Source organism: Chelonoidis abingdonii, chromosome 7 (genome assembly GCF_003597395.2).
Source record: "Chelonoidis abingdonii isolate Lonesome George chromosome 7, CheloAbing_2.0, whole genome shotgun sequence".
Classification (NCBI taxonomy): Eukaryota; Metazoa; Chordata; order Testudines; family Testudinidae; genus Chelonoidis; species Chelonoidis abingdonii.
The window spans coordinates 21,740,780-21,763,885 of NC_133775.1; the positions used below are offsets into that span (position 1 = coordinate 21,740,780).

A 23,106-nucleotide genomic window follows, 5' to 3' on the forward strand; every position below is an offset into this window, starting at 1 on the left:
TTATTTTGCGATCTTACTTTATTTTCCATTATTTAAAAGAAGTTCTAAACTGTTCAGTCTAAAAGATTTGTATTATTTTTGTCAGACTATGCCATATACTTAGAATAATCTGATAATAGTAAAGGCCATAATACTAGATATGGTATGTAGACAGATGACATTCAAGCTGAGTCCTTTTCATCTAAGTATTGTATGTTCATTTTCTATGCACGGTCAGCATCTTTGTTTGGTATTACAAAGTTTAAACATGTCAAATACAATTTAATTTTAAGTGCCAAATGCAAATATTGGGCCCCGCTCAGGAAAGCACTTAAGCATATGATTAACTTTCAGCCCATGCTTAAGAGTTTAGCTGAATCAAGGCCATTTTCAGTTAAATATATGGAAATATTTTATCTTCATTACAAATGAAATATAGAACAAAGTCATTTTGATTGTATTAGATTTTCATAATTTCTTTTCATGTCTTGCCATGATTCAACAAAGTACTTAAGCACATACTTAACTTGACTTCATTGGGACTATGCTTTCAAATAGACAAATGCTTTCTGATTTGGTGCCTAAATCCACAGTAAATCATCTGAGACACTTTTGTTAGCTCTGAGTTATTTGCCTTGAATATAAGATTACAAATGTATAATTTAAAAACCTTTGACACTGAAATTAAAATAAAAATTTTAGGGACAGATCCTGATCTGTTTGCTAAATCCAAAGTAGGCATGGAAGTCATAACATTACTACAGTTCTACACTGGTAATAGTTAAAACAGAATATAGCATGTAGAAATTTTATTTGTAAAAGATCAATTAAAACAATTTGTTAATCACCCTACAGCAACCATTATGCAAGTTGGTCTTCCAGCTAACTGAAAGAAAAGGAGTATTGCCTCTTTAAGGGCTCCCTCAGAGCAGATTTGGAAAAGAGGGAAAGTTTACAGGGATGGACAGGAAGGGCAGGAAGCAATGTCACTGTATTGTCCTTTCTGCTGACTGGATGAGTGGTGGGATATTTACATGCAGCCACAGAGAGGCACTAGGTACCAGGATGGGAACAGCTGATGCACCCTGTATGCTCTTTGGCAGCCTGGGAGCAGACACAGGATGCAAATATGGAAGGAATCTGTGGATATCTGGGAATCCAGGTAGGGTGGGGGGGAGGCAGCCAAGCATTTTTCTGGAGACTTGCTGTGGCAGATGTCCAGTGCAGGTACTTGTTATGAAAGGAGTGTGGTTGTCACATAAAATAGATTGGACAAGGATTTGAAGTAAAGTATCCCTTTGAAGGATTTGAAGGAAAGTTAAACAAGGGGGGGCTGGGCCTCCCACATCTGCACCAGCAGGGAAGAGACACCTTCCTCTTTGTATTCATGAATATGCTACAGGACACACTCCCGCATTGGCCATCCACGCTGGAGGAAAGATAGGAGGCCATGGATAGGTTTAATTAGGTCACAACCTAAGTTCCCTATAAGCTGCACAGCTGCGCAGCAGCCTTGTTAGCGTCACACAGGTGCTCAGGGAACCAATTTAGCCAAAAAATCTTCTTGTTTTGTTGGTTTTTTTGTCAGCCCATTACTCTTTTCTCTTATCTCCTGCTATTGTTGCCATTGGAATACAGGCGTTTCGCATTCCCCATCTGTGAATGTAGACCCTAGTCCTGCATATATTTGTGCATGTGCTTAACTTGAGGCACATAAATAACTCCATTCATACTTGAAGTTAAGCATGTGCATTCAGGATTGGAGGTATAATACGTATGCTGCAATACAGACTTAGTCTGTTCCAAGTACATATTGTACTAAATTCTCTCTACCCACATATCTGTCATTTAAAATACCTTTCTCTGTTTTGTAGGATTGTTGAAAAGGCTTACAACACTAAAAGTAGATGACAATCAGCTTACAGTACTGCCCAATGCAATTGGAAAGTAAGTAGAAGAAATTTCATATACTACAGCATCTCTAACATTAGGAGCAACCTGCCTTGCTTTGCCATATGCATATTGTTTTGAAAGAGACAAAAGTAAAATCTATTGAAATGAGAGCTAATTTTAAGAATATGGGTCTAATTCTCATCTTATGTTTGAAGTCAAGGAGTTACACTAGTGTATATAAGCAGAAAATCACATGCCATTATCTGTTATGTTTTCCATATACAAAGAGCAAAGATATATTTTTAGTCTAAATTATTTATAGTTCGGATCAATAGAGGAACAAAACTGGAAAGAAAAAAAGTAAAGTCTTCTCTCAAAAAGTGTGTCTCTCTTCAGTGATGGTCTCCACTGAATTCTTGGAACAAAATGGCTGCCAAACTTTACACACATGAACATTGCTTAGAATTTTTAAAGGAGTAGAGCATATTGCATAAAACAAAAGGAATGACAGTTTCATAGGTACATATTACACAATGTGGATAATACTGTGTAAATAATCTCATAACAGTGTTCTTCTATAACTCCTAAACTCTGTAGTTGTATGAGAAGTTATTTGGTTCTTGCAATATAGTCTGTCAGTTGTACTGGAGTTCATAGTGCTTTTTTTATTTAGTCTTGGGTTTATTGTGGAGTTAACGCTCAAATTCATTACAAAATTCAAGACTGATGGAAACCTCTCTCTAAAATGGTGAAAAGATTTGCCTATTTTTCAATTAGACTGCAATTATGTGCATTCTTTTTTGATAGAAAACTGATAGAGAGCTGACCCTTTTGTCTTAAAAGCATTTTCCCCCTCTACTGCTTTTACTGCTGCAATGTGGATCAAATGAATGCTTGTAGGGATTTTTAGAATATACTATATTGTCTACTAGAATTTAATCTTGCATCTGCATGCAGTAGGATTTTTAAAGAACAAGTTTGTTCAAGCAATAACAGTTTTTCAGGCTATGAATAGTTTGTCTTGTGTAAGAGATTGACAATGTGCTCTATCTATACAGTTTAAAAAAAATCACATAAAACAGTCAGCATTTTGCTAAATGATGTTCCTTTTGAAATGATCTGTTTTTAAAGCATTTTCCAGATTAACCTCAGTTTAATAAGCAGTAGTGTAAACAAATAGATACCTAAATTATGGTGTTCATTCAGATGCTTGCTTTGTTAGAGATTTTATTTTACTTTTATCTTTCTTTTTAGGTAGGTATTTATGGTAAGTATAGTGATTGAATATCCATCATATGAAATGTCATATTTGAATATTTTTATATTATAGCATTTTAATTTATATAAAGGTGCCCATAAATAAACCATTTATTTAAAAGTTCTAAATCCAAATATGTTCTTGTTGATAGAACATAGTTTTTTTTTCTTATTCTTTAGATACAGAACTACTGCACACCAGAATGAAGTTAGAGAACCTTTGAACAAATAGCAAAATGTTGCAAGTGGATCCCACTTGTGAGCCACAGGAAACTCACTCTGCAGCTTAGTATGGTGGGCAGAACATTCCCACACTCCTCACTCTAGTAAAGCCCTCTTCAACAAACCCTGCTTTTACTCCAGACAGTGTTCCCTGGTCTGCTGTGTCCTGAAGACGTCATTTTAAAGCTCTCTTGAATAGCTCATTATACTTCTCCAAAAATACAGAGATTTAAGTGTATTCTGAGTCAATACCAAATATATTAAGGCCTGTAGAACTGCTTTAGTCTCTACTCTGTATAACTAGAGCTTTAACAAGTGTTTGTTTTTTGCAGGATCTTTCAATAACAACTTAATTAACTGTTGGTATGACATTCAAAAAAATTCTGAATTCTGCAACATTACAGCAATAGCAATGAAAGCTGAATTTTGGCTTGAAATAGCTTACCTGATGAAGGTTCACTGGATTTATGTGATGTGCATTGGTATATAGCAATAGAAGGTTTCATGAATCCTATGAGACAAAGTTTATATAGCAGTAAATATTGAAAGCGAGGTAGATCTGAAGATGATAGAAATTATATTGGACACTATCCAGATGGTTTATGCACTACTTGGCACTTTGGTGGCTTTTTGTAGTGTGCCTTTTTTTAAAAAAGAATCCTGTCATTAAGATATTATCTCGGTGATTGAATTGTTCAGAATTGAAAGGAATCCTCTGGTCTTATGCCAACTTTCTGTTAAATATTGTTTCTCAAGAAGCCTTAATTAGATCTCAAAAGAGAGATACTGCAGCTCTAAGAGGTGGATTTGCAGAACACTAGGATAGACAGCTAATACTGCTACATCATTTTTGAATGATTGTGCTTGTTAAATTTAGGGGCCTGGCAGCACTAGAGGTGAAGTAATTTTCTTCCATAGAATGAGCACTGTACCTATAACTTCAAATTGTGCTTCCCTTCTCTGACTCATTCATTACTTTAGACAGTTTCCTGCTGGGTCTTTGTCAAAAAGTGGTAGCCATGGTACCCACTGGAACATGTTATTGTAATATAAAAATCAACAATGAGGAGGAGAAAACTGACTCTCTCAGAACCGGATGTTATAATGACATAGAGAGCAGTCTGTCAACTATTTGATACTTGCCTTAATAGAACTGCCAGCAAAGCAGTTGGAGCCAAAAAGGTGGTAGTGATGGTGGTTAGTCACTATCAGCCTAGACTCAGAGATATTTAGGGTTCAACCCTGTGAGATGCTGAACAGTGTAGCCCCAATCCAACAAGCATTTAAACATGTCTTTAAGAACTCTGAATAGCCCCAATGGTTTCCCATTTCTTAAGTGCTTTGCTGGATTGAGCCCATAGAGAGAAAAAATGCTTATCTCTAGAGATGTGCTCATTCATGACCTGGAGATATCATTTGCGCACACAGAATCGTAGAATCATAGATTATTAGGGTTGGAAGGGACCTCAGGAGATCATCTAGTTCAACGCCCTGCTCAAAGCAGGACCAATCCCCAAATCCCTAAATGGCCCCCTCAAGGATTGAACTCACAACGAAAATGACATAATGAGAGCAGAAAACTAATTAACTTGTCAGATAGGAAGGATGGTGTCACAGAGTGGCTGGCCCTTTATGGAGAGTTAGCGGGAGACAGGGAGATGAGGCTAGGTTGGGTCTCCAGTCTTGTTTCACTACTTCTTCCTTGTTGGCTCTGTCAGTCAGAGCTGCCTTACCTTGTTTACTGAGTCTGGTTCCCTTTCTCCACCCAGGATGGCAAAATATATCTGCAGTAGTGACCTAGGGTTGAGACTTTCTAGCATGGATCTAAGTGGTACTGCGCTAAAGAAGCAATTGGTTACATCCTTTCCAATGTCAGGAAACACAGTTTTTATCAGGTCTCAGTACACATATACAATATGGTGGAAATACTTGAGCAGAGGAAAACTTTTGTATTTTGTAGCACATGTACTGCACTGTAGAATGCAAACTATTGTAAGAAAGTATTCTGATGTAATTCATGTAATGAATATCGTTTGAGTGGCTTCCAGAATGCATGTCATATAAATCCTGGCAATTGCTATAACAAACATACATATGTGAAACAGCTACATTGTTCACTGTTGTTCTTACCACAAAATCAAACAAATTGGTGATTACTTATCAACAAATTTATTGTTTTATTATATGATGAGACCCCAACTGCACTTCTGGCATACCCAAAAGTCCCACTGATTTCAGGGAGCGTATTTGGTGTGCAAAAAATGTAGGTTCAGGCCTGATACCTACCTTCCTTAATGCAAATTACACATCAATGTGAGGTAACCTTTTAAAATATCCTGGTGATATTCAGTACCATATCATCACCACTCTCCTAGTATTCTTTGGTGCTTTAAACCAGTGGTTCTCAAAGCTGGTCTGCCGCTTGTTCAGGGAAAGCCCTTGGTGGGCCAAGCCAGTTTGTTTACCTGCCGCATCCACAGATTTGGCCAATCGCGACTCCCAATGGCTGCAGTTCACCGTTCCAGGCCAATAGGGGCTGTGGGAAGCGGCGCAGGCCGAGGGATGTGCTGGCTGTCCTTCCCACAGCCCCCATTAGCCTGGAGTGGCAAATCACAGCCAGTGGGAGACATGATTGGCCAAACCTGCAGATGCAGTGGTAAACAAACTGGCCCGGCCCGCCAAGCGCTTTCCCTGAACAAGCGATGGACTTTGGGAACCACTGTTTTAAACAATATACATTTTTTTTAAAATGATAGGTGCAGTTAAGAAAATACTTGAGGAAAAATGCATCTCTCAAAAATACTGAAAAGCTTTAATTTCCCTTCATTTATCTCATCTGTAGCTATCTTTCTGGTGGATCTACACAATCAAAGTAGAGTAGGAAAAACTGCAGCAAGTGAAAGAGGAGGAAACAATGCAGAGAAGTAATAACTAAATCATGGTGAGAGAGGGCTTCTTTAAGTTACAGGCTTCTTCCACCAAGCATCTAGTATCCATTTTGTTATCAATTCCATCCTTCCCCAACTTTAGGGTGATTGATCAAATATGTGGTGAAAATAACATGAGAACGAGGACTTCTTAAGCTATGGGTTACTCTTCTCTCTAGTACAGGTAGAGCATGTGTTGGGCATAGCCCCATGGTTTCCAGGGGACACAAAAGCAGGGGAGGCTCCATGTTTTTTGCCACCCGAAGCACGGCAGTCAGGCCGTCTTCGGCGGCATGCCTGCAGAGGTCCGCTGGTCACGCCCATTTGGCAGCGTTTCTGGCGGGTGATCTGCCAGTTCTGCGCCTCCAGCGTACCCGCCGCCGAATTGCTGTCGAAGCCGTGGGACCAGTGGAGCTCCCGCAGTCATGCTGCCAAAGGCAGCCTGACTGCCGCCCTCACAGTGACTGACAGGCCGCCCCCTGCGGCTTGCCGCCCCAGGCACATGCTTGCTGCGCTGGTGCCTGGAGCTACCCCTGTACAGAAGACCCATACAGGTCCATTGCTTTCATACTCTGCACACCCAGGGAGAATGAGTGGACCCTCAGTGAGTGATGAGGTTATTAGAAACCTAACTAAATTCATGTGATAAGCTGTTGTGGCCAGGTTACCTTCCCTCTACAAACTCTGAACAATGAAAATTAGACTTCTGAGTTGCACAGAAGTTGTATAGCTGTTGGATAGCTAGATTAAGTCCAGTCTCACTTTGACTGTGTTCCTTCTGTTATCACAAACTTCATTTCTGTCCTGATTGTTACCAAGAGGGAAAGAGTTTGAGAATGTGTATGTCAGATGGTATCTTTTAACTAAAGTTATATTGCCTATTAAGGTTTCAGTGGCACCCCTTGTGTGGCTCATGACATTTACTGTTTTCAGGATAGTGTTTGTAATGTTCTCAATTCTAGGTCTAAGTAGGGACGGGGAGTTGTGCTAAATCAGCACATCACCTGGCAAACCCTAGCTGATTGTGGGCAGCTTCCAGGATGGCATCCTTTCCACTATACTTTCCTTTACAGGAGTCCTCTGTCCTATGCCTATTCCTGCCAGGAAAGACCTTGAATGAACTAGGCCAACATGTTTGAGTATTACCTTTGCAAAATATTGCTCTTTGTCTGGTTTGAAAGACAGGTTGATAGATACAAAACTTATAAAATATCTGGCAAAGCTTTCAGCTGTTCTCCTCACAATTCACTTAATTAATTACCGTATGGCTCATGGAAGGGTGATGTGCTTCAGACCTGAGAACCAGTTGGGCCTTGGGTGTAGATTAGCTGTTGCAGGCATTACATTTCTCAGAGCTCGAAGGCTAGAAGAGTTTTTTAAATAATTTAGTTGGGTAAAAATAATTTTAAAGAAATATTGAAAGGTCCAGATCTGCAACCATTGTTCACTTATAACTGTCATTGCCTTTAGTATTGCAATTGTACCCATGAGTGTGAGCACTGTTCACTCAAGTGAAGGTCAAATTCTTAGGCCTCACTTTTCTCTTACACTACAATCATAGCTAGATTGACATGGGTGAGGCACCTCTGAAGCATGCAAGTGGGGATTCTGATCTCCATTACAGTCTTTTACATTGTTGTGAGCTTTTAGAGGTGGAGCACAACAAGGATCCAGGGCAGATATTGAGATAATTTATTTTTTCATAAAGGGAGCATGTTAGTATTTAGTACATCAGGTGCTCAGCACATTACACAGTTCCACTAATCAGGCAGTTTTATATTAAAGACTTGGCATGAAAACCTTGAAGTACTTTAAGTTCAGAAGCCAAATACTCTTAAAAATGACTTATTTCTGTTTGCTTTTGTATTAATTTTTGCTATACAGTTGGCTATCCCGTATTGCATTTTGAAACAATCTCAGAAGATAATCTGTCAAATTTTGAAAGATAAGCATACTTACAAAGAATACATCTTCTGCTTTAATGGCTAATTATAGCAGGCTTTGTTGAATTTGGATCAATGTTTGGCTCTCTCCACTAACCAGCTTTTTGTATCAGAGTTTGTGTCAGTGACATCAGCTGAAAAATATACTGTTTTCAGTAGTGTATAAAGATACTTTCTTCTCACCAAACATTTTTTTTCCCACCTATCGTCTTTTTTTGTGCATATGTCCAGTGCCTAACGCACTGGGCCTCTGATCCTTGACAGATGCCTCTAGTCTAGGCATTTCTACACTACAAATAATAAATAACAATAATAATGTAGGGGACAGAATGGTATCCCTTAAAAATACCTTGCTGGCTTTGCCTTAGATAAATAGATAAGATTACCTCAATATTAGTAGTATTACCAATACTCAGCTATACTTAGCCCTGTCTACACTGTGGGGGGGCGGGTAGAGGGGATCAATCTAAGTTATGCGACTTCAGCTATGTGAATAATGTAGCTGAAGTCGACGTACTTAGATTGACTTACCATGGTGTCTTCACCGCGGTGAGTCGACTGCTGCTGCTACCCTGTCGACTCTGCTTGCACCTCCCGTGGCGCTGGAGTACAGGAGTCAACAGGAGAGGGCTCAGGGATTGATTTATCGCATTTAGACTAGATGTGATAAATCAATCCCCACTGGATCAATTGCTGCCCACCGATCCGGCGGGTAGTGTAGACATACCCTTAGGTGTATTTATTTTTATTTATATCTTCAACCTTTTGTTCTGTGAGAATCTGAATAATAAATGTTACTTTTTCATATATGATTTGCAAATGTAGTAATCTGACACTGCATACTTACAGACATTTGAAACTGTTCATTTGTGTTCTTATTTTTTTCAAAAAGTCTAACAACGTGTTTAAAATTTCAGTTTATCTCTATTAGAAGAATTTGATTGCAGCTGTAATGAACTGGAGTCCCTACCTTCTACCATTGGTTACCTTCATAGCCTGCGGACATTAGCTGTGGATGAGAATTTCCTGTCTGAATTGCCTAGAGAAGTGAGAAACTGATTCTGTTTTTAAATTATTAATTAGTATGTTTTACATGAAGGGCCTAACCTTGCAATCTTTACTCATACAAAACATCCACTGAAGTTATAGCAGGTGTATGGAAGTGTTTTCTCACTCTGCAGAATGGGGTCATAAGTGATCCAGATGGAAGGCCAAGTTCCTGCTTGCCTTAATCACTTGTTCCCATGGAACAGGTGATATCATTCACATGAGCAAGGCAAGCAGGATTTGACCCTGTGTGCAAGGCAAGCAGGATTTGACCCTGTTTGTTTTTCGCATGTGTTACTAATGCTTGTATGCAGTGTTGGTGTAGCTGGGTTGGTTCCAGGATATTAGAGAGACAAGGTGGGTGAGTTATCTTTTATTGGAACAACTTCTGGGGGTGAGAGACACAAGCTTTTGGGCTTACACAGAGTTCTGCTTCAGGTCACCTCCATGTTAACTGAAAAAGAGTTCTATGTAAACTCAAAACCTTGTCTCAACAACAGAAGTTGGTCCAATAAAAGATGTTCTCTCACCCACTTTGTCTCTTTCACATTTTGTTTGTTGTTTTACATTGTAAACCGAGGGCTTGTGCCCTTGACCATTAATGTCAATATCAATGTAAAATAGGGAGACTAGAATTGGAAATGAGTTTTTCATTAATGCACACATTATGATGATAGAAAGCATTTTAATTAAACTATGTGAAGAAATGTGATGTGTATACATACATCTTAATATAGCAGGAAGCTATTGATAGCAAATAGGTTAAATAATAACTTGAAAAGCCATTTATCAAGTAAAGTACCTGATTCTACTCCCACTAAAGTCAGTTTGGCTCAAAGTATTATCTCAGAAGTACACAATAGGTAGTCGTTATCTCATTCATTAATTTTAAAGACATAATTAGGCCACCTTCTCAGATAAGGAGAATTAGTGGTGAGAAACTTTGACAAAGTGCGAATCCTAACTTCTTGTCTTTTATGCCCTTAGATTGGAAGCTGTAAGAACGTAACAGTTATGTCCCTACGCTCTAACAAGCTAGAATTTCTTCCTGATGAGATTGGTCAGATGCAGAAGCTGAGAGTGTTAAATCTGAGTGATAACAGGTATATGTTGCATAATTTAATCATCTCACCCTAGAAGTGTTTTGCTGAATGATTTTAAACATTCAAAGTTAATAGCTATTGAGGTGGTAGTCTTTCATCATTAAGTACCTAGTTTTGGTCCCATTGAACTCCATATCAAAACTTCATTGGGGCCAATGGATTCACAAAAGTAAAATCCTGACACCACTCATGTCTCCTATTATTACCATGTGAAAATGTGACCACTTATGTTCATGAATGTTTTGCTTCATGAAAAAGTTTATGATGGTATAAATTATGATCTTGATTAAAAGATGGTCACGTACTTGTATATGGTAAGTCTTTAGGTGCAAGCACAAAAGAATGTAAACATCAAGGGGAAAATCCTGACTCCATTGAAGTCAATGGCAAAACTCAAAAAATAGGCATTTTAATACGGCCACTTGTAAATGTATACCTCTAGGAACAAAGAATGCAGAGTATAATTAGTCTTCCAACCTATATCCTGGGAAGCAGTAACTCTGAAAAAGACTTTCCTTGGAAGTATGAACAGGGCAATATCAAGTAGGACTAGAGAGATTATATTATCTTCGTATTTGGCTCTGGTGAGACTGCTAATGCAATACTGTGTCCAGTTCTCGTGTCCACAATTCAAGAAGGATGTTGATAAATCATTGAGGATTCAGAGAAGAGCCACGGGAATGATTAAAAGATAGGAAAACATGCCTTCTAGTGACAGACTCTAGGAACTCAGTTGGTTTAGCTTAACCAAGAGAAGGTTAAGGATGACTTTACAGACTAATCAAGTATCTACATAAGGAACAAAACTTTGATGATAGGCTCTTCAATTTAAAAGGGAAAGGTATAACAAGATCCAGTAGCTGGAAGTCGAGCTAGACAAATTCATACTAAAAATAATGTGCACATTTTTAATGGTGAGCATAATTAACTATTGGAACAATTTGCCAGGGTTTGTGGTGGAGTTTCCATCACTGGATATTTTAAAATCAAGATTGGATTTTAAAAAAAAATGTGCTGTAGTTCAAACAGAATTATTTCAGGGAAGTCCTATGGCTGGTGTTATATACAAGATCAAACTAAATGATAACGGTCTCTTCTGACTTTATAATCTGTTTACCTAAGGCCAAACCCTTTTCTTCACATACCTAGTCTCATTGAAGAAAATATGGCTATTTGCATGAATAAGATGAGAATGATTTAACCCCACATATAGACACTGGGAAAGACGGTTTTATCAAAAAACTCATGCATACATGTACTTCAGGAATAACTTGGATAGGACCCTTTTCAGCAAAATAAAAAGAGATACAGGTTTGTTCGGTAGTGTGGCAGATGGTAGATGGAGACAATACTGAGAAGGACTTTGCACCTCTATTACTGGGGGCTATTAACAGAAATTAGTTCACCAACACATTATAAATCCTTAACACAGAAATATTCTATAATACACTTGATAACAATTATCCACTTATTGGAACATTTGTCTGAAAGTCAGTTAGATGTCATAGGACCTGATTTTTTGCTCTGACAGCAGCAAAAAACTGGAGTAACTTCACTGAAGTCAAGGTAGTTACACCAGTGTAAACCTTGTATGAGAGCAGAATTGGGCTCTTAATGGGATGATAGAACTAGTTCAGAGGAATTAGGAGCAAGAGCAAACTTAGATCTTTTCTGAGATTTGAAAAACTGTGGTGTACATGTATTGCTTTTCTGTTTTTGTTTAAATTTTCACATCTTAGTGGTCATTGATTTCAGTGGTGACTGAATGTAGAATTACTGAAACACTGTGAACAACACTTTTTTATCGTGGTACTTCCAGCTTGGGTGAAATTAGGAATTCCTGAAAAATCCTGATCTCACAAGATTTCCAGACCAAAGTGTTAGGATAAATTTCAAATAAGTATTCTAATGTTCTGGTGTTTAGCCAAAACTTAGACTTACAGGTTTTCCCCATCACTAATCATGAAATTATGTAAAATATTAATCATATGTAAAAGTACTGTTGGCATCCTTCCATTATCATACAAACAGTAACACATGCTTAGTTTAATATTCTTCTTGTGGAAAATCATCATCTTCCCAGATGTTGGGTCACAAACAGCAATCATCCCTGTTCTGTGAGCCTGACTGCTGAAGCATTCTTTGTGATACTTCCTTTGTCAAATCGGACACAACACTCAGTAGTTTTAATTTTCACTCTTTTTTAGATACATTGGTCATTGTTTGGGTTCTTATTTTTAATGTCACCAAAAAATAAGTACAGAAGTTTATGAATTTAGAAAATAGTCCTGGGTGTATTAAGAGCTCTAGGGGACTTAACTTGTCTTTCAATAGAATCCTCCAGCTAATGTTCAGTATAAAATGTTTCACATACTATGAAGTTAACCTCTTTGGGGAAGAGGTATAAACAAGGTTTGGAGAAATATAAGTATAGGGTTTGTTGTTTGTGTTTGTTTGTTTGGAACGTGGCAAAATCAGAATCCAGAATTGAATGCACAATATTCAATGAAAAAGAACAGGAGTACTTGTGGCACCTTAGAGACAAGTACTCCTGTTCTTTTTGTGGATACAGACTAACACAGCTGCTACTCTGAAACCTGTAAATATTCAGTGGGTGAACATAAGAGAAATGACCCATCAAGAAAGAAAAATTCAGGCTGTTTCTATCCACAAACTTAGAATAAAATGCCAAAATGAATATTTCCTTCTCCCACTAGAAAATATGTTTTGCTCTCATTTCATGCTGTATTCCACTTAACACTGTTTACATTATTAGAGGATGCCCAGTGACATTTTCCATATTTTGAAAGACAAATGCGTTATCAGAATGTGTCCTAGTTTTTTTTTAATATTGCCGTGCTAATTTGAGTTAATTACTGAGGATATTAATTAATGGGATATTGTGTGTTACAGATCAGGTGTCAGTTTAAAAACAGCCACACAGTGTAAGGAAATAAAGGCTAAACTACCCTTTTAATCTTAAAGGCAGTCTCTCCAACTCATAGAGACACCTTCGTAGACAAGAGTAGAGAATGTGGCACAGCAGATATCCACAGCTGATCTGTGAATAAGTGAGGGAATCCAATAAATTGACTAAAACCAAAAGAGACATTACTTCTTTTCCTGGACAAGATATCCATTAACTAGCTCCTAAAGTGCTACAGATTTTAAAATAACTTTACACTTAATGCAGCTTAAGCTTTTAAAAATTGATCCAGGTTAAATCTATAGACCAACACAGACTCATGGTTGAAGTGATCTGGCTTGTATTGTCAGAAACTATGGGTAGTACTGAACTGAAGCTAAGATAGCTTCCCAACTCTTCTCTAGAGATAGGCAAATTTGATGTTAGTTGTCTCTTAAAGTATATCTCTCTTTATAACTAGAATGTAACCTGATAATAATGATAAAAAGAAATAGCTTCAAAGTCTTTAGCTCAATTTAGTCACTGATATGGAATCATTTCTTACTGACAGTTTGGGACCTAGGAATATATTTAGAAAGATTTTTTTCTTTCCAAAGAACTTCAGGGGAAATTCTACTTTTCCTCATCTTTTGTCATACAGGAAAGCACTTTTTATATGAAAATTGAACATTAGAAAAGGGAACACATCGTTCCATACTTGTCAGGGCTCTTCCAAATAGTGGTTTTATTGAATAATCAGCTGGGGATTTAGCATGTTATCAAAGTATTGTTTCATGACTTCCTGTTTTTTATTTTAAATATTTCAATTTTTTCATCTATCAATGTCTGCTGTGATTTTCACATTCATATTTTGTTCTGTTTAATTTAATTAATGTGAATTCAGACAATCTGAGTGGCACTAATATGCTGTTTTAAAAAATCAGTTATTACTTGTGTTAAACTCTTTCAAGAAGTTAGTTTTTCCAAGAGATTGCAATTTTAATTATTGGTGATTAAAAGCTTGTACATAAATCCAAATCCTGTAGCTCAAACAGGGAAATAAGGGCAGCAGCAGGCCTTGAAACTGGTATGATTCCTCTACTCAGTGTGGTAGAGAAGTAAGAGATGTGGTAATCCCACATAGTACAAACCTGTGAACTCCAGCCTCCTAACCTTAGAAAATGGCCACAGAATCTGTGACTACAGACACCTGTTAGACACCCTCCACCCGTTACTGGGAGGAACTAGAGGGTGTGGAGCAATCACACAGGAGCCTGTGATTCCAACTCACTTCCACATCACAGACAACCACAGAAGCTTATTTACTCAGGCCTGATGCACACCTGGAAGAGATTTAGGCCCGTAGTAGAAACGGATTGCTTTGGTACCACGTGCTTTGCTTTTGAATTATATGTTAATTTAGTTTAGATAAGTCCTTCAGAAATTATCCATGTACCAGTTCATCTTTCACCTAGGATAACTTAATATTGTGAATACATTTTTCCTTAACTATGTATTACACAAAAAAGCAATTATGTAAGTAATTTTCCAACCTGTCTAGTGAGAAATTTAGGCATTTAAGCATGAAAGATAAGCACTTCCTTGAATAGCACATTTATAGACTTTAGACTTCTTTGTGCAGTTGATATACTTTCTGAATGTTCTCCTCAGAAATGCTGGATAAATGGAGGCAAGGCAGATTAAACACACTTTAAAATTTTAATGGACATAGTGCACTTTTATGTCATCTATTCTGCTCAGTGGAGGATGCATATAGGCCATATTTTTAGAGGTGAAAATCAGCATCGCTTCAATGAAATCAGTGGAACTATGCTAATTTACAGCAGCTGGGGATATGACCATTGTCTGTCATCAGTAATTAGTCAACAACATTGCAATGCCTTTGTTGCATCCTTTTGTAGCTACAGTGTAACATAGTTCTGACTGAGCAGCCAAGAAAAAACATCCGCTCGTTTCTTCACTATTCACAGCCTAAATCAGTGTGCGAACTGTGATTAGTATTATGGGATCAATTTTCAGAAGTGTGGTTGAAATACAAAATTTATATTAGTAGTTCAGTTGCTGATTCAAATCTGAGTTACCAGCATATCTAACCACTAGATTGAGGGCACAAATCAAGAAGATAGGTTCATATGATCAGATTTGCACTGATGATTCAATTCAGGTACAAAAACAGGGTCACAAATTTTGTGAAATCAAATTGTGACCACAAAAGAAAGTGGAGTCTCATCTTAGCTGAAAATACAATAGGTAGAATGAACAATGTTTGAAACAGATATATGTAAATGTTTGCCCCCCATTTTCATGTCTTACATCTTAACTGTGATTATTAAATTCACAAAATACATGCACTGTAGAACTAAAAGATATATTATATAGATTTCAGATTGTTCTGGTCTAAATTTTCAAAAATGGCTTGCAATTTTGTATGCCTTCATATTTTTGGTGCTGAACTTGAGACACCTTAAAGCAGTGGTCCCCAGACTTTTGAGGGTCATGCCCCTGTTACCCCTGTCTGTTATCCCCTGCCTCCACAGAGCTGAAGGGGTGTGGGGCAAGAACATGGATAAGGGAGCTGAGACAGGGGTTCATTTGGGGCAGGGAGTGGAGCCAGGAATGGGGCCAGGCATGGAGCTGGGAATGTTGCTGCAGGCAGGACTGGAGCACAGCTCGGGGCAGGAAGGGGCTGGATGGCACTCCCCCCCCATCCCCCTCCCATGAGGGCTGGCCTGGGCCCTGCTGTGACCAGGGCCAGCTCCAGGGTTTTTGCCGTCCCAAGCAGCAAAAAGAGGAGATAAAAAACAAAAAAAAAAGCCGCGATCGCGATCAGCTCTAGCGCTGCCGCTTCAGAATTTGGCGGCAAGTCCTTCGCTCCGAGAGGGAGTGAGGGACCCGCCGCCAAAGAGCCGGACATGCTGCCCCTCTCCGTTAGCCGCCCCAAACACCTGCTTGCTGGGCTGGTGCTTGGAGCTGGCCCTGGCTGTGGCCCCCCAAAGGTTTATGCCCCACAGTTTGGGGACCTTGCCTTAAAAGGACCTGAAAATATGCTCCCATTATGATGTCTTAAACTGGGCACCCAAAGTCATAGTTTTGAAAATGTGTCCATTCAGTTTTGTTCTTGTACATCAGACTAAGATTTAGTCATGGGTATATTTAGTAAAAGTCATGGACAAGTCACCAGCAATAAACAAAAAATCATGGTCCATGACCTGTCCCTGACTTTTATTATAAGTACCCATTACTAAATCCCTGCTGCTGGGCCTCACTGCACTGAGGCCCCTAGGGCCCGCTCTCCAGATGGCTTCCAGGGCCGCCTCCCGGGCCACTGCTCCAGCTGCCCCCAGGACTGCTGCTGCTAGGGCAGTTCCTGGAACCACCTCTGGGACTGATGCTTGGGCATCTCCCAGGGCTACTGCTCGGGTGGTTCCCGAAGCAGCCTCGAGATCACTGCTGCTGGGGCAGTCTCCAGGGCCAGCCACTCTGGCCACTGTTGGAGTGCTGCCTGGGGCAGCCCGAGCAGCATCTGGTGCAGCTGGCCCCGAGGCTGCTCCAGCAGCGGCTGGTATGGCTGGCCCTTGGGCCAGCTGCTCGGGCACCCCTTGGTCTGTCACACCAGCTACTGCAGCTGCGGAAGTCACAGAAGTTGTGGAAAGTCACGGAATGTGGATAGTATTTTTTATATAGACTACTTTATTAAAATCTATTTAAATTCAATTAAGAATATGAACATGAAGACTGTCATAGCTGTTGGAGTTGCATATGTGGGTCACTGTTAGAGCTGACCGAAAATTTTTCATAAAAACTTTTTTTCCATCAAAAAAAAAGCCAGTTCATTACAACTGAAATATATTTTGTGGAAACGTGATTTGATTAAAATTTCATCTAGAAAGTTTCTCAGATCCACACTTGAATTTTAGGACCCAGCCCAAGAAAATTCTGTTTCATGAAGAATTTCAAAAGATCTCTTTTGAGTGTTTTTACCTGGATCACACACAGTCTTTCAGATTGTCTCTTAAATTTTGTGTAGCCTTTGCTGAAAGAATTAAAGGGCAACCAGTTACAGCCCAGTGCATGTCACATTGGATTTCTAACTGTATCCAACTCTGCTATGATCTAGCAAAAGTTTCTCCTCCGAGGATAATAGTCCATTCCACTAAAGCTCAGTCCACTTTGTTAGTCTTCTGGATTAACATAGCTGTTGTGACCACGCTGCTATTTTACAAATGTCCATCTGGATGCATTTTTTCCAGATAACTATCACTCAAGCTTCCCGGGATGACACCTACTTTGGAAAATCAGTGCTACATTCTCTCCAAGTAATCCAAAGTCCCACTACCTGTAAGGAAACCGCCGGTGAATCACTTTAAGTGGGATATATATGTGCACAATCACTTGAAGGAGAAAAAACAGTTACTTACGTGTCCAGTAACTGTTCTTCGAGATTTATTGTGCACATAGGGACGTGATCATTCCCCTCTATTCGACATTGATGAGGCCTAATCTGGAGTACTTTGTCCAGTTTTGGTCCCCACACTACAAGAAGGATGTGGAAAAATGGGAAACAGTCCAGTGGAGGGCAACAAAAATGATTAGGGGGCTGGAGCACATGACTTATGAGAAGAGGCTGAGGGAACTGGGATTGTTTAGTCTGCAGAAGAGAAGAATGAGGGGGGATTTGATAGCTGCTTTTAACTACCTGAAAGGAGGTTCCAAAGAGGATGGATTTAGACTGTTCTCAATGGTACCTGATGACAGAACAAGGAGTAATGGTCTCAAGTTTCAGTGGGGGAGGTTTAGGTTGGATATTAGGAAAAAAATTTTCACTAGGAGGGTGGTGAAGCACTGTAATGGGTTACCTTTTTCACTAGGAGGGTGGTGGAATCTCCTTCCTTAGAGGTTTTTAAGGTCAGGCTTGACAAAGCCCTGGCTGAGATGATTTAGTTGGGAAATGGTCCTGCTTTGAGCAGGGAGTTGGACTAGATGACCTGCTGAGGTCCCTTCCAACCCTAATATTCTATGATTCCGGATCCTTCCACCTTCCCTGCTACTTTGGGTATTAATTAGATGGTGGTGGGAAGGAACAAAGAGGGAGGCAGTGGCATCCATGCCTCTCTGTATCCTCAGCTCCATGCATGAGGATCAGGGCCGCCGAGAGGATTCCGGGGGCTTGGGGTCTTCAGTGGTGGGGGGCCCCACTTCGGTGGTAATTCAGTGACGGGGGGCCCCGCTTCGGCAGTAATTCGGCAGTAGGGGGCCCTTCCACTCCAGGACCCGCCGCCGAAGTGCCCCGAAGACCCGTGGTGGGGACCCCCCACCGCCGAATTGCCACGGAAGCAAGACCCACGGCAGAAGTGCAGCCGCGTCTTCGGCAGTAATTCGCCGGTGGGGCATCCTTGCACTCTAGGGCAGAAGAACCCCCCGCCGGCGAAGACTGGGAGCGGAAGAAGCTCTGGGGGCCTGATCCCCATGAGAGTTTACTGGGCCCCCTGCAGCAAGTGAAGGACTCTGCTCCAGGGCCCCCAAAAAACTCTCGTGGGGGCCCCTGTGGGACCCAGGGCCTGGGGCAAATTGTCCCTCTTGCCCTCCCACCCCCGGGCGGCCCTGATGAGGATAGTTGGGGCACATAGTGGTACTTCTGGCAAAAGTCTCCAACTTAAATACATTGGGTGCATATATACCTACAGTGGAATGTGTAAGTGTACAACACATCTCAATGAGCAGTAATTACTGTACAAGTAAAAGTAATCAATTATGACTCTCTGGTGAGGCAGAAACCCCCATTAATGAGCATATGAGGTGCCTTTCTTATGAGATACCTCCAGTAAATTCACTGTGTGTAAGTCCTTTTCAAAAAAGGACCTTAAAGGTCAGAGATGTGAGGCATAAAATGTTTCTCTTTGACTACTTCATGTGCCTGCATCAGACCTGGGTCCATCTGACTACCCTGGGATGTTAGCCTGTGATACTGAGAAGTGCCCTGCTGAGCCTGGCATCTGATAGCTTCAGGGCTCCATCTACTTAACCTTCAACTTCCAGGTGTACTGGTAGGATTGTCCTGTTAGAGTGCTGAGAGAAAGGATTGTCATTCAGCCTTGAAGAATAGAGCTCCTCAAAAGACTTCTGCAAGAAAGAGGTCAAAATTGCCTTTCCAGTTTTAATCTAAGGAGACTCCACAGCCCAAAGTGTGTACTGGAAGAGTTTCAACAGTACTAACTATCAGGTACCATTCACTGAGGATACATTCTCCATGATCACTACCAAGACTACAGCTCCTGAGGTACTCTGTGTGTCTGCATTAGCTGCTACCTCATTTCAGCAGCAATAACTGTCTCAGTAACTGAGCACATCAGTACTAATTACTTCAGCTCCTGCTACTTCTATGCACTATACTTTAACCCCAGGGTTCACAGCCCTGTCTACCTTGGTACCAGTGGGGTCCATGGTACTGAAGGACTTCCAGGTCACTGAAGAACCTGAATCCCTGCTTTCAGTAGGGCTTCACATTCCACTAGTATATGGGCCCACTGTCACAACAGTACCAAACTTTTCTCAAGCACTGTGTTGTGAGGTTATAATTTAGTACCTCTGTCTCTGCAGCCTTTCTTTTGGAATAGACTTTTTTTACTCCTCTTCCTACTCCCAACAAAGGGATCTTCTCTCACCTATTCCTCTAAAGCCCCTTCTTCTGAGTTTTATGGGTCAGAGATGAGTCTGGGGTCTCCTGCAGATGTATGGCGTTATCATCATAGAATATTAGGGTTGGAAGGGACCTCAGGAGGTCATCTAGTCCAACCCCCTGCTCAAAGCAGGACCAATCCCCAGATTTTTACCCTAGTTCCCCAAATGGCCCCCTCAAGGATTGAACTCACAACCCTGGGTTTAGCAGGCCAATGCTCAAACCACTGAGCTATCCCATGCCCTGGTATCCTTCCTGTTGGGCTCCTACTCTCTTTCCTTTATAATATTCCTGGGTGGCTGTACTGGAGCCTCTGAGGTTGTTATCATGAGCAACATAGAGACTGAAAACAGTGCAGCCTCAAGCATCTTCTTTGTGATACTCGGCCTCCAGAGAAAGTCTCTGAGGAAGAACAAGAACTCTGAATGAGGAGCTAAATATTTCTGCTCAAATTATTGCATCATACCCATGGAGAATGGAGGCCAATTTTGCATCTGAAAGTGCTCAGTACCTGTATTTGTCAGATAACGTTTAGAATGGTCACCTTAGCATCCATAATACCGTGACTAGATGCAGAAGATTGATTTATGGCCCTCAAACTGTAGGATGCCTGTTTTCATATCTCCATGTGTTTGGTACACAAGAAACTTCTGAAATGTCTGGTCAATCAAAACCACTTCTAGTACAGAGTTCCACGCTTTGGCCTTTCTATAGCATTGACATAATTTACCACAGTCATAGCAGTAGTAGCTACTTAAGTAGCACACTTAAGGAGACCCGGAATAATAGTCTGTTGATAACTGGATGACTGGCTCATCAGAGACAAGTCTTGCCAAAAAGTTCAGAGTTCCATTTACAGCATTTTTTGGCTATTGAAGTCTGTTTTTGACACCAACACAATTCATAGAGTTTATAGGGGTCATTTTAGATCTAAAGGAAGTCTATGCTGGAGGTAGAGGTTTAACTTCCAGCTCAGGTAGACATACCTGGACTAGCTCCAACTGAGCCTGTTCTGTTGTTCGCACTGTCACAGCTACACTTGTGTTTTTAACGCACTAACCCAGTTAGATTCAGTGTGAGTATGTCTATCCGAGCTGGAAATTACACTTCCAGCTCCATTTGAGACATACCTTAAAACCAGCCAGAGTTTACCTCCCTCAAGACATGTCCAAGATTCTATCCATGATCTTCTCCCAGCTGCAGGGAAATCCTTGAATAACCATATGAGCTTGTCTGAGCTTTCTAGGACACATGCCACCTGCACTTTTATCACTTTACATGCCAGACTACATCTATGCTGCATGCAGAGCTGGCTAAAATTAGTGTACATTCCAAGCAGGCACATTTTAGACATGCCTCTGATGCTTCTGCAACATTTTGTCTCTCACCAAGTTGGTGGAAGGGACCCCAACAAGGTATGCATAGAAGTTCCTTCCCCCTACTCCTCCTAACCAAAACTATAGTGATGGACCCTTCGCTCCTGGATTAGGGACTCCCAAGAAGACACATTCACAAATGAATATTCTAGAGCTCAGAGCATCTCATAAAGCTTCCCTGGAGTTCTTCCTTCTAATACAATGACTGTCCATTCAGATCATGACAGATGGCACAACTGCCAGGTTTTACATAAACAGGCAGGTAAGGGCTCAGTCATCTCCTTTGTACTGAGAAGCAGTTCAGTTACTGAATTAACGTATTCAGCATCAGCTCTCTCTTGCAGCAGTTCATCTTCTATATCTGCAGAACATGCTGATGGACAGTTTGAGCAGACACTTTTCATCAGAACACAAATGGACAATTCACAATCCAGTTGATTTTCGAGGAAAAGGGTCATTCACCAATATACTTTTTGTGACAAGGAGAAACAAGAAATGTTTGTTATTCTAGCAGTTGTGGTACTCAAACTGTTGAAATTGTTGAGACATCCCCTGGGACTACTTTTGCTATTCTCAGACCTGTTGTCCCAGAATGGAGGAGCCATCCTGCTTCTCAGCTCATGCACCCTACATCTAACAGCATGATTTCTGGATGGAAGTTGTCAAACTGCCTGTAGTGGTTCAAGAGCATGAGTACCAACCTCACGGTAGACATTTACGAAGCAGGACACAAACCCCAAAATGGTTGTAAGCTCTATACTTAGATTTCACCAACCATTTATCAAGTGAGAATTCCTCAAACACCATAACAGCCTTAACATGGAGAAACAGTCAGTCTCCTTGGGTACTCCAATTTATTTTACCATCCACATAAGCTTACCTGTGTGATAGATTGTGCTTTACAGCAAAGAGCAATATTCAAATTACTCCCAACCCCTCCCCAAAAATCACTACACTGAAACAAACTAATTCATGCACACAGCAATGCATGGCCAAATTTTCAAATTCAGAATTGCACCATCACTTTTATTTAGTCTTTAGAGTCTAAATAGTCTTTACAGTCTTAGATATTTGGAAATAATTTATGTGTTTTAGATGCAGACAGTAGCCTGTGTAGATGCACATATTCATGCCAGATATCCAAATGACTTCTTGTGCCAAATAAGGCCTTTCTGTAAAATAAAAAATGTATAGTATTTTGTCATAGCTAGAAAAAGACAGTTACCTTTTCTGTAACTGATGTTTTTTGAGATGTGTTGCTCATGTCCATTCCATATTAGATGTGTGAGCTCGCCACATGCACCGGTGCTGGAAGTTTTTCCCTCCGCAGTATCTGTAGGGGACCGGCTCTGGCGCCCTCTGGAGCAGCGCTCACATGGCACCGTATAAGGGGCACCACCAGCTCCCCACCACCCTCAGTTCCTTCTTACCGGAAACTCCGATAGTGGGGAAGGAGGGAGGGTTGTGGAATGGACATGAACAACACATCTCGTAGAACACCAGTTACGGAAAAGGTAATTGTCTTTTTCGAGTGCTTGCTCATGTCCATTCCGTATTAGGTGACTCCAAAGCAGTACACTTGGAAGTGGGTAGGAGTTCACGGATGTGTAGATTGCAACACAACTCTGCTGAACCCAGCGTTGTCTCTGGCCTGCTGAGTGATGGCATAATGAGCGGTAAATGTATGAACAGAGGAACAGATGTCCTGGATAGGGATGTGTGCCAGGAAGGCCACTGAAGATGCCCAGGCTCTTGTC

At 40.5% G+C, this 23,106-nt stretch overlaps 1 protein-coding gene across 10 annotated transcripts in view; it reads left to right on the forward strand.

Annotated features, from left to right (window-relative positions):
- LRRC7 (leucine rich repeat containing 7) overlaps positions 1-23,106 on the forward strand; it is a 342,753-nt gene that overhangs the window by 229,654 nt on the left and 89,993 nt on the right. For all 10 annotated transcript variants that reach the window (XM_075067709.1, XM_075067704.1, XM_075067702.1 and 7 more), the window contains 3 exons: positions 1,854-1,926; positions 9,139-9,268; positions 10,256-10,371. In XM_075067709.1, the coding sequence (XP_074923810.1) occupies positions 1,854-1,926; positions 9,139-9,268; positions 10,256-10,371 (319 nt within the window). The remainder of the gene's footprint in view (positions 1-1,853; positions 1,927-9,138; positions 9,269-10,255; positions 10,372-23,106) is intronic.